Source organism: Cotesia glomerata, linkage group LG3 (genome assembly GCF_020080835.1).
Source record: "Cotesia glomerata isolate CgM1 linkage group LG3, MPM_Cglom_v2.3, whole genome shotgun sequence".
Lineage (NCBI taxonomy): Eukaryota > Metazoa > Arthropoda > Insecta > Hymenoptera > Braconidae > Cotesia > Cotesia glomerata.
This window is the reverse complement of record NC_058160.1, coordinates 6095614-6109817: the sequence shown is the minus strand read 5'-3', so window position 1 is coordinate 6109817 and position 14204 is coordinate 6095614. Positions and strand designations below refer to the sequence as shown.

General features: G+C 25.8%; 1 protein-coding gene across 3 annotated transcripts in view; it reads left to right on the top strand.

Moving 5' to 3' along the window:
* Nucleotides 1–11687, top strand: part of LOC123260906 (carbonic anhydrase-related protein 10) — a 43384-nt gene extending 31697 nt beyond the window's left edge. For all 3 annotated transcript variants that reach the window (XM_044722283.1, XM_044722284.1, XM_044722281.1), the window contains exons 3-10: nucleotides 1100–1150; nucleotides 1291–1619; nucleotides 5004–5099; nucleotides 5435–5501; nucleotides 5699–5853; nucleotides 10542–10670; nucleotides 10756–10801; nucleotides 11412–11687. In XM_044722283.1, coding sequence (XP_044578218.1) covers nucleotides 1100–1150; nucleotides 1291–1619; nucleotides 5004–5099; nucleotides 5435–5501; nucleotides 5699–5853; nucleotides 10542–10670; nucleotides 10756–10801; nucleotides 11412–11437 — 899 coding nt within the window. In that variant the 3' untranslated portion in view covers nucleotides 11438–11687. The remainder of the gene's footprint in view (nucleotides 1–1099; nucleotides 1151–1290; nucleotides 1620–5003; nucleotides 5100–5434; nucleotides 5502–5698; nucleotides 5854–10541; nucleotides 10671–10755; nucleotides 10802–11411) is intronic.
* Nucleotides 11688–14204: the final 2517 nt, after the last annotated feature.

The following is a 14204-nucleotide window of genomic DNA, read 5'->3' as shown; positions in this document are numbered from 1 at the left end:
CACCATCACTGGTTGCTAATCGAAGGTAATTAGCCAGCAAACATTAACTAATAACTATCCGGTTCTAGTTTGAAAAATCCACTTGAAATAAATTCAGTTTCAATCCGAGTGTCGTTAATTAAAATGTTATTTTTTTTTAATCAACAAAGTATGATGTTTATTAACTTACAAAGCGCATTGCTTTTGTAATCAATAAATGTTTTAAGTACTTACTTTCATTTAAAATTTAATTAAATATCTCTCTTTAACCGTGCATCCATATTTAACCTGTCATTAATAATTTAATTGAAATTCTCTACAAATCGTTGGGCCGCTACTATGCATTATTATTGAGTGAATTAAACATAAATTCGGAAAATTGAAGGCATATAGTGGCTTCGGTTTTATTAGTATTGATATCATATGTATGGGCGTACTCAAATAAATTAAATAATGAATTAATTAATTAAAATTTTTGAGGTTTCCTTTTCAGATTTACTTTGTCGAATTAATACTTTATTCCAGGCTAATAAAATCCTTTGTTATCTTATGAAAATCGAAAAATTGGTTCGTCATTTCTATATTACCTCAGATTGACACTAAAAATATATTTGAAAATGGCGTTTTTTATGTTAAAAAGTCAGAAATTTTATTCATGTTGACGAAATTTTTTTACTATATTAACAATGAATTTTTCGAGTAGCAAGATAAGAATAATTGAAAATAAATAAGTTCTTGTGTAAAGTAAAATTTATTCAAATTAATAAAAATTGTTAATTGTTCAAATGTTGAGCTCTATACTTGCTTTCGGCTATAAAAAAATTGAAAAATTGAGTAATCGAAGAATTTTCTTTTATATCATTTTATTGTTCTTCATGATGGATTTATGAATCATTTATTAAAAGTTCTATGTATCTTTTTTGTTTCGCAGTTTGAGGATAAAAAAAAATTACTATAGCTATGCCTAAAAATGTTTTCCATAATTTTTTATTTAAAATTAATTATATTCATAAATTTTCCGAAATGAAAACAAAAATTTAATAGAAAAAGAGATAATTGCCTGCAGATACGATAACAATTGACATCATTAATCCATTACTGTTGTTATTTTATATTTCAGAATCAAGACCAGTCAGTTGGGAAGAATGGTGGACGTATGATGGAATTTCCGGTGAGTTGAATAGTTAGTAATTTAAATAAAAAGATAATTAAAAGTAAATTAATCGATTGAATGAGTGACTGGAATAAAATGTAAATATAAAATAATTGAATTACTAAATAATGACTTTTAACTTTTTTTGTTATATTCAGGGCCGGCGTTTTGGGGTTTAATTAACCCAGAATGGTCACTTTGTAATAAAGGACGTAGACAATCTCCGGTAGATCTCGAACCTAAGAGACTACTTTTCGATCGCAATCTTCAACCGCTTCATTTAGACAAACACGCGATACGAGGAATTCTCGCAAATACTGGCCACGGAGTAGTTTTCTCCGTAGACAATGGTACACAACATCCCGTCAATATATCAGGCGGGCCGCTGAGCTATCGCTATCAGTTTCATGAAATTCACTTGCATTACGGGATGAGTGATCATCTGGGAAGCGAACATACTGTAGATGGCTATGCATTTCCCGCTGAGGTATACTTTAGTGTCTATTATAATAACTCTTTATCTCTAATTAATATCACTATTGTTTCCATTCTATCCGAATTATATCATAATATATACATCGATTTAAATACATTTTACAAAAGGATTTTAATTAATAATTTGAATATTTTACTGCTTAACCATAAAATTTTATCAATTCTATCACTTTAAAAGTTTTCAATCTTTCGTTTATGTATCGACGATATTTTATCAATTATTTTCATACTTCTATCACACTAATTGATGACTAAAATGTACATTTTAGGGTGAAAATATAAGACAATAGCAAATGTTATTTAAATAAATTGCAGGATTATTCGAAATGTATCGTTTGGCACCAAAAGCTATCGTTTTCTTTCGAGTAACTGATACCTCATAAAAGGGATGAGAAATATTTCAAATGTTCTTCAGCTGTAGTCTTGCGTCTGTATTAATAACAAGGTCCCTATTGTGTGCCCGAATTTACTGATTTTCAGAGACCCTGCGTGAAAAATATTTTTTTTGGAATCGGAGTAATTATGTTTGAAAAATACAATATTCCTAAAAAATGTATTTCTTAAGAATTAAAATTTTTTTTTAAAGTTTTAAAAATTCGAATTTTTTTTATACTGATGAAAAAATAAAATTGGCTAAGTAAAGTTGTTTCCGCTAATTAAAAATTAATTTTAATCTGAAAACTCCGTACTTGGATGTACTTTGGTTTTAAACTTACATTCGCTCCACAATCACTTGGCATAAAAAATAACTCCAGAATCACTTTATACACGGAGTATTTCATTTCTTAACTCCGGTCCACCAAACGATGAGTATGAAAATTCACTCCGGATTCACTTTCGATACTTTTTACAGTGGATGTATTCATTTAAATCCATCCGTCTGATTAAAGATTGAGTAATTTGTACTTTTTAGTTACATGCGAATTTTTTCCATAAAACATCGAAATTTCTTCTATAATATATCATAAGTAGTTTTTCCGGTGTTAACACTGGGATTTTCTTTATGGCAACATGGAAACAACTCCAGTATTAACACAGAACAAAACTATTTCTTTTGTATAAGAAAAATTCTATGTTGACATAGTAAAAATACTTATATAATTATAAAAACTTTAACTAAGTTAACATAGAAATTTTTCCTATGTTACCATAACATAAGAAAATTTTTTTTATAAACATAGAAGAAATACCTATAATATATAGGCAAAATTTCTATTAATTAAAGGTATTTTCACTATTTTGTCACACAAAAAAAAAATTTACTTGAATTAAGTAAATAATTTTTAAAAATTTCATCTTGATTTGAGTAGAAAAATTCTTAAACTAAGAAATTTTTCTTGGTTTAAGAAAATTTTACTTAATTCAAGAATTTTTCTTGATTGAAGTTATTTTTTTTTTCAATGCATGACAATTAACATCTCAACATAGAAATTTTTCCTATGCAAAAACGGAAAAAACTCATTTTTTCTTCCTACAGGAAGACCTAACGGGTGTAATTATTACACTCGCTTCTACGTATACTACATTCACATGAGTGCTCGTGTAAATAACAGTACTTGCCTCACAGCTCGTGTATTATTCACACTCGTACTCATGTAAACGCGCCGTAAGCTATTAGCTTATGCAGCAGCTACATTCATACCGTCATCTAATCTATAATAACAATAATTACTGTTATAAATGATAAATGAAATGAAATTCCTGTAAAAATTTCATTCAAATTAAATCTCTAATTTAACTGCTCATTTTTTTATCTATCATAAAAAATTGGAAATAAGCGAGGCAATAAAATCCGAAAATTTTCAAAGTAAAACTAAATGTAATTTAAGAAGTAATTGTACACTATGAACGCAGGTTTTTCAACACTAAAAGTATTTTTATTTTCTTCTTTGCAATAATGTCTCATTTTATCCAGAATTCTGATAAATTTTATGGCATCTTATGTTCCTCGGGTTTCTCCAGTATAAATTTTCCGGAAGAAACTTTTCAAACGATAACTCTAATAAATTTAATTTACGGTAGAAAAGATGGCATTACTACGTTTCTACTTGAAATTTTATTTCCGGAAAACAAAACTACTTGAACGTACAATCTGTGATTCTGATATTTACAAAAAAATTTCTTACTTCAATTATTTTTTATAGTTAAAAATTTTGCGTTACTGTGTAATAAAATTATAAAATAAACTGAGTTAAGAGTTCATGTTTTTATTAAAAGTTGAGTTACTAAGAAGTATAACGTTATATTGCCAATTTTAATAAATTATCAAAGTACTTGGCCAATCAAAATTAAAATGTTTATTAATTTAAGATTTTGCAAATAATTATAGCTATAGTTAGTTATATCTGAGATCAATATTTTATTTCATTTTGCTATATTGAACTTAAATCGTCGGATGTAAAAGCACAACGAGGTCATATTTATTTGATATAATATAAATAGCCAAAAATTGAACTTCTCAAATATTTTAAACTAAAATCCGTTGACCTTAAATAAAGCTAATTAAAATTATACAATTTATCAATTATTGAAGAATAATTATAATTTTTTTTTCTCTTTTTTTTTTTTAATAAAAAAAGTTATCGAGTGTAATATTAAAGTTCGTATTCGAAATGTGTACTCCATTTATAAATGATATGTTTTTTTTTTTTGTAAAAAAGTAATATAGAATAAAGACTCGAAGTTATAGTTCAAATAAAATAAATGCCGCGAATTCGGTGATATAGAAAAATGATGGATTTTGTTTCGCAAACATACATATTGTTCGATGTCAATAAGTTCGTGGAATTTAATTTATTTCTACTTCACTTTCAATTTGTCTTCACAACGTGATATCACTTTTTTGTCATAAAAAATAAACGTTTGTAAATAAAATTCAGGTTGCACTCAAACAAAATAAAAATTATTTTTTAATAATTAACTAAACAAAAACAGTAATTTCTCTTAATTACTTTTTCATGTAAATTTAGGATTGATTTCAATCGGGCACACACACGCATACTTGACATTGTATCGCACATTCTCAGAATAGTTTCCTCGGAACTGAGAATGTCGACATCTAATAAAATCTAGTTTGTAAAATCAGATTGTCAATAATAACTTGATCATTTTTAAAGAGTATTCAATTTTATTGGTGAAGAAGAAAATTGTAAAAATAAATTAAATCAGAGCAGCTGAAAAGCGGCGCTTAACAATAGAGTAAAAAATAAATAAAAATAAATGTAACGTCACTCCAATTTTAATTTTGCTTTACAAGCCGAAAATAAGTCGCTGATTAAATGGAGTTGTGATTGAGTGACTATAACATTTATATTATTTAACAATAAATCCCTTTATTCACATTTTATAATAAGGCACTGATGAAATTATTTTACAGATTCAAATATTTGGATTTAATTCTCAACTCTACAGTAATTTTTCCGATGCTCTTCATCGGCCTCAAGGAATTGTTGCAGTTTCGTTGTTACTTCAGGTAAGAAGATTCATTTACTTAAAAAATCAACCGGGAAATTATTAATCATAGTAATAAAATTTACTTAAAAAAAATAATAATAACGATAATAAATCATTAAATTTATCGTAAATAGTTTAGAAATATTTTTTAATTTTTTTCTTTAAACAAAATCTAAAATCTTTTTTTCGCTTATCAAAAATCCTAAACGAAACTATTCTTAGTAAAATAAAATACTACTACTTTAGAACAAAAATATTTTTTGAATTCTAAAGCAGTATTTCGTTTTACCCAGGGTTCACATGTATTTTAAACTTTCAATTAATTCTATGAATATTTGAAATAATTTATTTTAGCTGGGAGACCTCTCGAATCCCGAGCTAAGACAGTTCACAGATAAATTGAACGAAATTAAATTTGGAGGTGAGTTATTATTCAAATTAACATTAAAAATGAACAGCTGGGAATGTTTGATCGATTTTTTTTTAGATATTACAATGTATGTATGTATATATAGATACTTATATATATATATATGTAATATGATATGGATGAATGCATGTAAATTAGCAAGGAAAGTTTAAATTATAACGTTATCGATCAATACAAAAATTACACAGGAGAGGTCACGGAAATTACTCGCTTCGCTGTACGAGATCTTTTACCGGACACGAATCACTACATGACGTACGAGGGCTCCATTACTATGCCAGCCTGTCATGAAACCACAACATGGATTATTCTCAATAAACCAATATATATTACTAAGCAGCAGGTGAGAATTACAATCAACTACTTTGTTATTATTCTTGCGGCATAAGCGATAAATTTTGTTCATAAAACACTTTTCCGTTCAAAAATATTGATAATGAGGGTTACGTTTTTCAATACCATAAATTTTGAGGTAGAAATAATTTAATTTTAGTTAGAGAAAACATAGATTTTTAATTAATATTCCAACTTTACACTAATGTGGAGTATTTACAGAGAGTGAAGTTTAATTAAATTAAATTTTAATATTTTACAACCACCAAAGTTTTATATTTGATTTTATCAAACTTATATACAACATAAAAATAAATAGCAAAAGGTTTCCTTTGTAACTTTGAAATGTAATTTATCAAATTAAATGTAAATAATTTATTCAAGTTATTTAAATGGAAGTTTCCTAAATAATTCTTTTAAATTGTAATACGGAAGGAGGAGGAGGGTGAAATGTAGATGCCAGAGAAATAATGAACTTTGTAAACTTAAATACATTGAATCGTTATTCTACCTTTATTTGAAATAACGAATGGAAACAAATTTTCTATTGCCATGAAAAAAAGTACATTATTTACCTGAATAACTAGACTTTTTGACATCAAAGGTAAAAATACTCATGAACTCGTGATCAACGTAAATTATTTAACTATTTAAATAATTTACATTTCAGTATTTATATTATTACTAATAGAGATCTACGAATCTTGTTCAAATCGAATCACATCGAACAGTCAGATTCGATTCAATAGTTGAATCAAATATCAAATAATTCAAAAGGTTTGAAGGTTCGAACTATTCGATTTTTTCGAATATTCAATACGATTTTCGAATTGAGTTATTCGCACACCTCTACCCTGTGAAAAATTTCGGTGTAAAAATGGACCCGGAGCACTTTACACGGCCGAGTAGTGTGAAATAACGGTGTAAAATTCTCTCGGTGTAAATTTTCCATCTATATAATTTTAAGACGGTGTAATCTATTTTTTTTTTTTTTTTTTTACAATATTGCGTATTATTCGATATATTTTTGTTCAATGAGCTACAATTGATCATTGAATATTTTCAAGTACTTAATTTTTATCCTGAATTAATAACTACATCAATATTATCTATAAATAGAGTTTGTGAAACGCTTTAATATTTTTACAATTATTTATCTCGATTATACATCACTGTAAGTAATTTAACAATATACACGCTGAGAAGTTTAGGGTAACGATTACCATCATTCATTTTTAGTGATTACAATTCCCGATGATAAAGATAGCTTTTATCTTTGAAAATGTCAATAATTAACTAACATTGTATCTCGTCCACTAATGATATTTTTATCTAAGATATAAGATATAAGCTCATCTCGATGTTACACTCATTGAGACCTTTTATTTGAGTACTCACATAAATTTTTTATGTATCGACACTGCCATTCTAATACGTCGTATCCCACATTTAGAAAATTTTACAGCAGACGGTAAAAATGGTTCATTTTTAACATAGATTAAATGGGATTCAACGAATTAAAATATTTATTTAAAAATAGTTATTAAATTAATTGACCTTTAAATTTTAAATATGGTTTGCAAAATATTGTTATGATTTTATTTTTCAAAAAAAATTAATTTATCAAATTTTGTGGGACACGAAGTATTAGAATGGCAGTATCGATATTTTATATATTTCACAAATATTATATATATATTTATGACTAACGTATTTACGTATCAATAAAATAAAAAAAAATTTATTTTAATAATTTCGCGCGTTTTAATTATTTCTTCTTAAGAACCGCAAAAAAGTGAAGCACATTATTGCAAATACAATGGCTTCGCCCATACAATTTGACAATTGGAGATTACCATACATTTTTTAGCGTAGAGTCAATATTTAATTTCTGAACGAAAAATTATCGTGAATTGTACTTTTCAAGGGTTGACGGTGTAATGATATTAAATTCATATCCCTTAAATTTAACACAGTATTTGGTGTAATTTTCACATGAAAATTTTTACACCAACTCATTTACACTACACCGGGTCCAAAAAATTTTTTACAAGATAATATTGCTCTAGGCAGCATGGAATATTATTTTTAGGTGCCTCATACGTTAAAAAAATTCACAAAAAATAATAAAGACCTGTATAGATACATCGTTCAATCATTCATTGGTCTATCGTTTCATTCTCTTCTCTTCGATTGCATACTAGAACATTTGCTACACCTCCTTAATCAATTGAGTACTACAGTCTCTATAACCATTAATGGTAAAGAAGTATGTATTTTACTAAGAAAAAAGGCAAGTCCATATCAATTATTTTTGTAAAGAAAATGATTTACGTAGTAGCGTATGAATAATAATTATCACGCATACTTATTTTTTATTGAAAAATGTACAATTTTTATCTGAACACTATATAAATTTGACACCGTCATTTTATACTAACACGGTTGTGTAAAGTTCTCGAAGACTATTTTTACATCCAAATTTTTTACAGTATATTGCTGAATTTATCTATACAGGGTAAAATTTAAACGAAAAGTTTCACAATGATGTTAATTAACAAATAACTATACCTCGTACCCGTTTAGTTATTTTTATGTTTCTTCATTTGCTTCTATAAATATTTATTTTGCGCTGATGGAAACGAATGATATGGTCTTTTTTTTTTTTATCGAAGAAGCACAGTAATATTGAATTGTTTGATTTCATTCAATCAAGATATTTGATTGACTAAAAGTCAATAGTATAAATGTAGAACATGAAAAGGTGAATTTTTGTTAAAATAAAATTCACAGTAAAAATAAAAAAAAAACCATGCCATCGAATACTATAACTCTAACAGTGTTATAATATTAATGATATAATACAAGTACGAGATTAATCTAGTAAATATAATAATAACATCATAGATATTTTTTATTCTTTTTTAAAACGACGTTGAAATAATTAAATTTTTGTAAAGGTGCTAGAAGACCTTTTTAGAAAAAATGTAATTAGCTACTGAATTTTATATGTAAATACAGATGTTAATCAAATAAATTAGCATTAGTTTACTTAAAACTCTTATTTTTTACAAAACTGAAATTCTAGCGTGAAATAAAAAAAATTTATGCCCAGCAAAAAAATTAAATGTATTTTTAGTTTTGACTAATTTAAAATTCTCTGTGACTTTGAGTAATCTGTCATAGATGAAAATATTTCACAACTAACTTCGTTAAATCTCTCAAATAGACTAACAGTTTTACTTTATAACAGGTTTAAACTCAAGAGAACTTATCTTTCTATCCTTTAAAAACAGTTGAGTACGAAAATCTGCTGTCAATTTATAATAAGCGTCTCAGAGTCTCATTGTACCAGAATAATATGATAATTTTCTTAAAATATTCTCAATGCATAGATGAACATATATAATATCAAAACTAAAATATGTGAGCTTGATGTAAATCAAGAAAATTTTCTTGGTTTGAAAACTATTTCAAAATGTTTTGCAAAATGATCTTGGTAGAAGATTTTTTTTCTTTTGATTTGAAATAGTTTTTTTATAATACTGAAAGGGTTGCAATTAAACAGTAAATTGATTAATTCTAATACGCCATAATCATGAATTTTGCTTAATTTGATTTTTCATTAATAAATTTAAGATCTGTAAAGCAACATGTCTTATAAACTTTATAAATTCTGTACAAACATTTTTCATGAATTTTTAGGATGAGGATTTTCCGTAAATTGTTTCATCAAGCCAAATTGCTTAATATAAATTTATAACTTGATGGAAGATTAGTACATAACTCAACACAAATAGTTTTAGAAAATTTAATAGCAATCAACATTAAATTATATTCAAATCCGGTGGTAATAGACTTATTACATTTGTCCTCGGTGTATCCTCCGACTAGTTGATAAAACTTTTAAATGACAGACATCCATGAAGAAATTAGGTGAAATAATTTATGAGTATCTATCAGGCCATGACATTTATTATACAGCCCTGTTAAATTTCATAAAACAATTCCTGCAAAACTATCATCGACTGAGCATAAATTTATATTAAACACTATGAATATATTGACCTATATAAAAGTTTTCAAAGACCTGCGTCAAATTTCTGGAGCGATTCGCAGAAACTTTTTATCCGCGGATTTATTATAACGCCCAGTCGTAGCCCATAATTTACTTCCAGCTTACATATTGTAAAGTTATTTGAATTTTTCACGTTTATCATAAACATTTTAATTATTTATACTATGAAGAATAATTGACGCTGTCTACGAATTTGCTTTTTATTACTATTATATTTTTATTGTTGTACTTGGGCGGAAATAAAACTTGAAGGATTGAGGATCTTTAACTTCCTGCTAAGAAAAATTGAAAATTTTAAAAAATTCGGAAAGTTATTGGTTTTACTTGCTGGAATAAACGGCGTTTCAAAGAGTTCAATTGTCATTAAATTTCCTGAGAATTTAAACCAATTCGGTTCGCTAGATTTTGAGAAATCTCAAAAAAAAAATTTTCGAAAAATCGTTTTTTTGGAATAACTTCTAAATGGCTTTATCGATCAATCCCAAAAACTAATCAGCTCTTAACCTTGAAAAACCACGTCGATTGCCGCCAGACCGGTCAAAATCGGTTGATTCATTATACTCAAATATAAAAATATGACTATTTGCTTCTATTAGATTATAAATAAAATTTTATTTCAGCTCATCGCTCTAAGAACTCTGATGCAAGGTGAGAAGCGACACTCAAAAGCACCATTGGGGAATAATTTCAGACCACCACAAGTACTGCACCATCGTCCTGTACGAACGAATATCGATTTTAGTGTGCAGGTAACGTAAAAAATGATTTTATTTATTTCTGTAGAGCTTACTAAAATTTTCTAATTCAATACTAATTTTTTTCTTAAAATTTTAGGGAGTAAAAAATTGCCCGACTATGTATCGAGATATATATTACAAAGGTAAAAAATTTTTATCAATCATTATATATTGACTTTTATTTTAATTTTCTGACGTTATAATTGAAGACGTGATTTACTGAAAGATTTACGACGTGAAATTGAAATTTTATAAAACTTTCAATGAAATTTGAAGTTTTTAGTTAAAATTTTTTAAATTACGAAAACTAATAAAAAAATTAATTTCCTGTGTTTTTAAAAATTTTAATTGATGAAAAGTTCAAAAATTGTTGTTCAGTTGAAATAATCTTCTCTTAGTTTTTTGTAAATTCATACTTAGAAACTTCGAAATAAGTACAATAAATTTCTAATGAAGATATAACATTAAAAAAAAAGCGCATTTTAAATAAAAATTCTCCAAGATTTTTCTACGACTATTTATTCGAAAGTCTTTACGAAAAATTTTCTGAGAATTAAAAAGCTCTAACTTTTAAACTCATCAAAAACTATAATTTTTTAAACAGTTTTTAATTATGATATAAAAGTTCTACTCAGATCCATATTTACACCAAATATGTAACATAACTCTATCAATTCATGTCTTCAATTACTTTAACTTTCACAACTAGCTTAATTAATGAGTATTCCCTAATGAAATGTATTTATTTTCCAGCAAATAGTTGGGAACTATCCGACTAAATGAGATATTATTAAATGAAGTGCTGCTGTACATGCTTTTTCAAGAGTTATAAACTTTATTGTATAAAAAAAATTCAACATATCAATGCGCGTAAAACCACGTGGCACGATTTTGTGCATATACTATATATGAGTAAGTCAACAAAATGAAGAAATAAAGAAGATATTAATTGAACGATAACTGCGCCAATATAACATCAAAAATGCTTTGTTGCAATACTTATTAGACCTCATTTGCCAATTATGTTTTGAGTGAACAAAAATAAAATAAACACGATACAATAATCTAAATAGATGATTAGAACAGTAAAAGTAACGTAAAAAATATAAATATATGAAATATATATATATATATATATATATATATATATATATATATATATATATATATATATATATATATATATATATATACATATATAAGTAATTACATATAAATCCATCAACGCATGTATTTACTTATATAAATGTGCATATATAATATCTGAAAACGATGAAAGCTATAATTATTGTGGCCTGCGTGAATGTAACTATAATGTAACTATATGCAAAAACAGAATCATACACTTTACATCTTATATATACATTTACATATACATATGAATTATACATATCACACATACAAACATCTTGACACTCATACATTCATTATTTATATGCGCGTATCTATGTGTATGAATGATTATTGATTGCAGATTTATACTATATTCTTGTAATAAAAATGTGAAAAAAAAGAAATTTAAAAATGTTATTATACTGTCATCTTCCGAAACAAAATGATCTAACCAATTTATTAAGCGACAAATATAATTAAGCAAATTTAAAAATATTGTATTTTTTATCTTTTTTAGACGATACTGTATTAATTTTTAAATATCGATTATTTATTTAAGTTATTACTGTTATTAATTATATATTTTTACTTCTATTATTGTATTTATTTAATTTTTTATTATTATTATTTATTTGTTTGTATGTTTGACTATTTAAGCTGTTAGCAATATTAAATATTCTTTGAAGAAAATGGAAAATATTAATTTTGTTTATTTACACTTGAGTTAATAAAAAAAATAGTGTCTTCAAGAGAAACGTCATTATTTTTTCAAATTAGTAATTTTAAAATTATACAATGAAATAAAAAGCATAAGACTATTTTTAAACTCACAAGCGGCTAAAAATTAGTGCTTCATTCAGAATTTTCAATTGTTATTACATGAGATTCACTCTGAAACAACAACAGACGATTTTAAATTCAAATCTTATTAAGTATTTATGTTGAACTGACCTACTCACTAATTCCTTAAGTTTTATTAGGATGAAATAATAGTCACCGCCCACAGAATAAAATGCGGGTTCTATTTTTTCACGACAAGTACTCTATTTAATTGATAAGATCGTGATCTTTTACGGCGGTCATATATAGAGTTTAAAGTGATCAATACAAGTGCGTCAAACGTTTCTTATATATGAATGTAAGTTATATTTGTTTTGCTCTTACAGAAATTAAAAATTTAATATTTAAGAAAATAGACAAATATTTTCGAGAAATACCAGAAAATTTTAAAATGCTAATTAGTTATTCTAGAAGATACTAATTTTGAGGCAAAATATTTCTTCATTTTAAAAAATTGTTATTGACGGTTTTTTTTCATTTTTTTTTTAATCTTTTGCATGCAAAATAAAATACCTATAAATTATTGAAATAATTTTTTATTCTAAAATTACACAGTAAAAAATTTTTCGTAATTGTAAAAATTTAACAGACAGGTCTTAAAATTAGTTTAAACATTTAAATTATGAAAAATTTTCCATGTGGATTGAAGAATAATCCAAAAATAAAGCTATTGATAAACTTCAAAGAAAACATTTTCGAACTTAGTAAATCGAAATTAGGAAATTCGACTTAGGAAATCATATTAGGTTCAAAAACTCATTTCAATAGTTATTTAATAAATATTTAGTGTATATTTATTTCATAAATTCTTAATTTATTTCTTCTTTCGACATTTAAAAATTTCTTGTCTTCATGAATAGCTTCTAATAATTATTTATCAAATCTTAATTTATTTTTTATCTACCCGAATTACCTGCAAAAAATTAATCGTCAAATATTTATAAAAGAATTTTCAAAAACAGTTTTCTAAATGTGCGAAATAATATTTTAAATTTTATTGGCTGCCAGTATCACTGCATTGATTAACATTTATTCGGCTAATTTGGAGAACAGAAAATAATTAAAAACTTGTGGATCTGAAAAAAAAAGTATGTTTTCTAATTTTTAAACGCAAATCAAAAACTTAAAAAAATTATACACTTTAAAATTTTAAAGTTGCAATTTTTCTTTCTAAAAATTATTTTTCATTGCAATGAAACCTCTTTTCTCTTATTTAATAAAGTTAAATACATTGAAGAACTTAAAATATATTTATCAACAATAACAATAGTAATTTGAAACCCAAATATTTACTCATAAAAATAATATATTTACCTCAATAATATATAATAAACAATAATAGTTTAAACTAACAATAATGACAGTAGTTTAAATAATAAAACAATTTTTAATTATTTATTTAACTTGGACAAATAGTGTAGACAATAACATCAATATTAATTTTATTATCTGGAGTAATCTGATTAAATCCCTTTGTTCTGGAATAGTGACAGGGATGATTTGCGACAGAACAAACTCGAGGTGGTAATTCCGTGCCCTGTACATACACCGAGGGTTTAGTAATCAATTACTCAACCTATATACACTGTATAC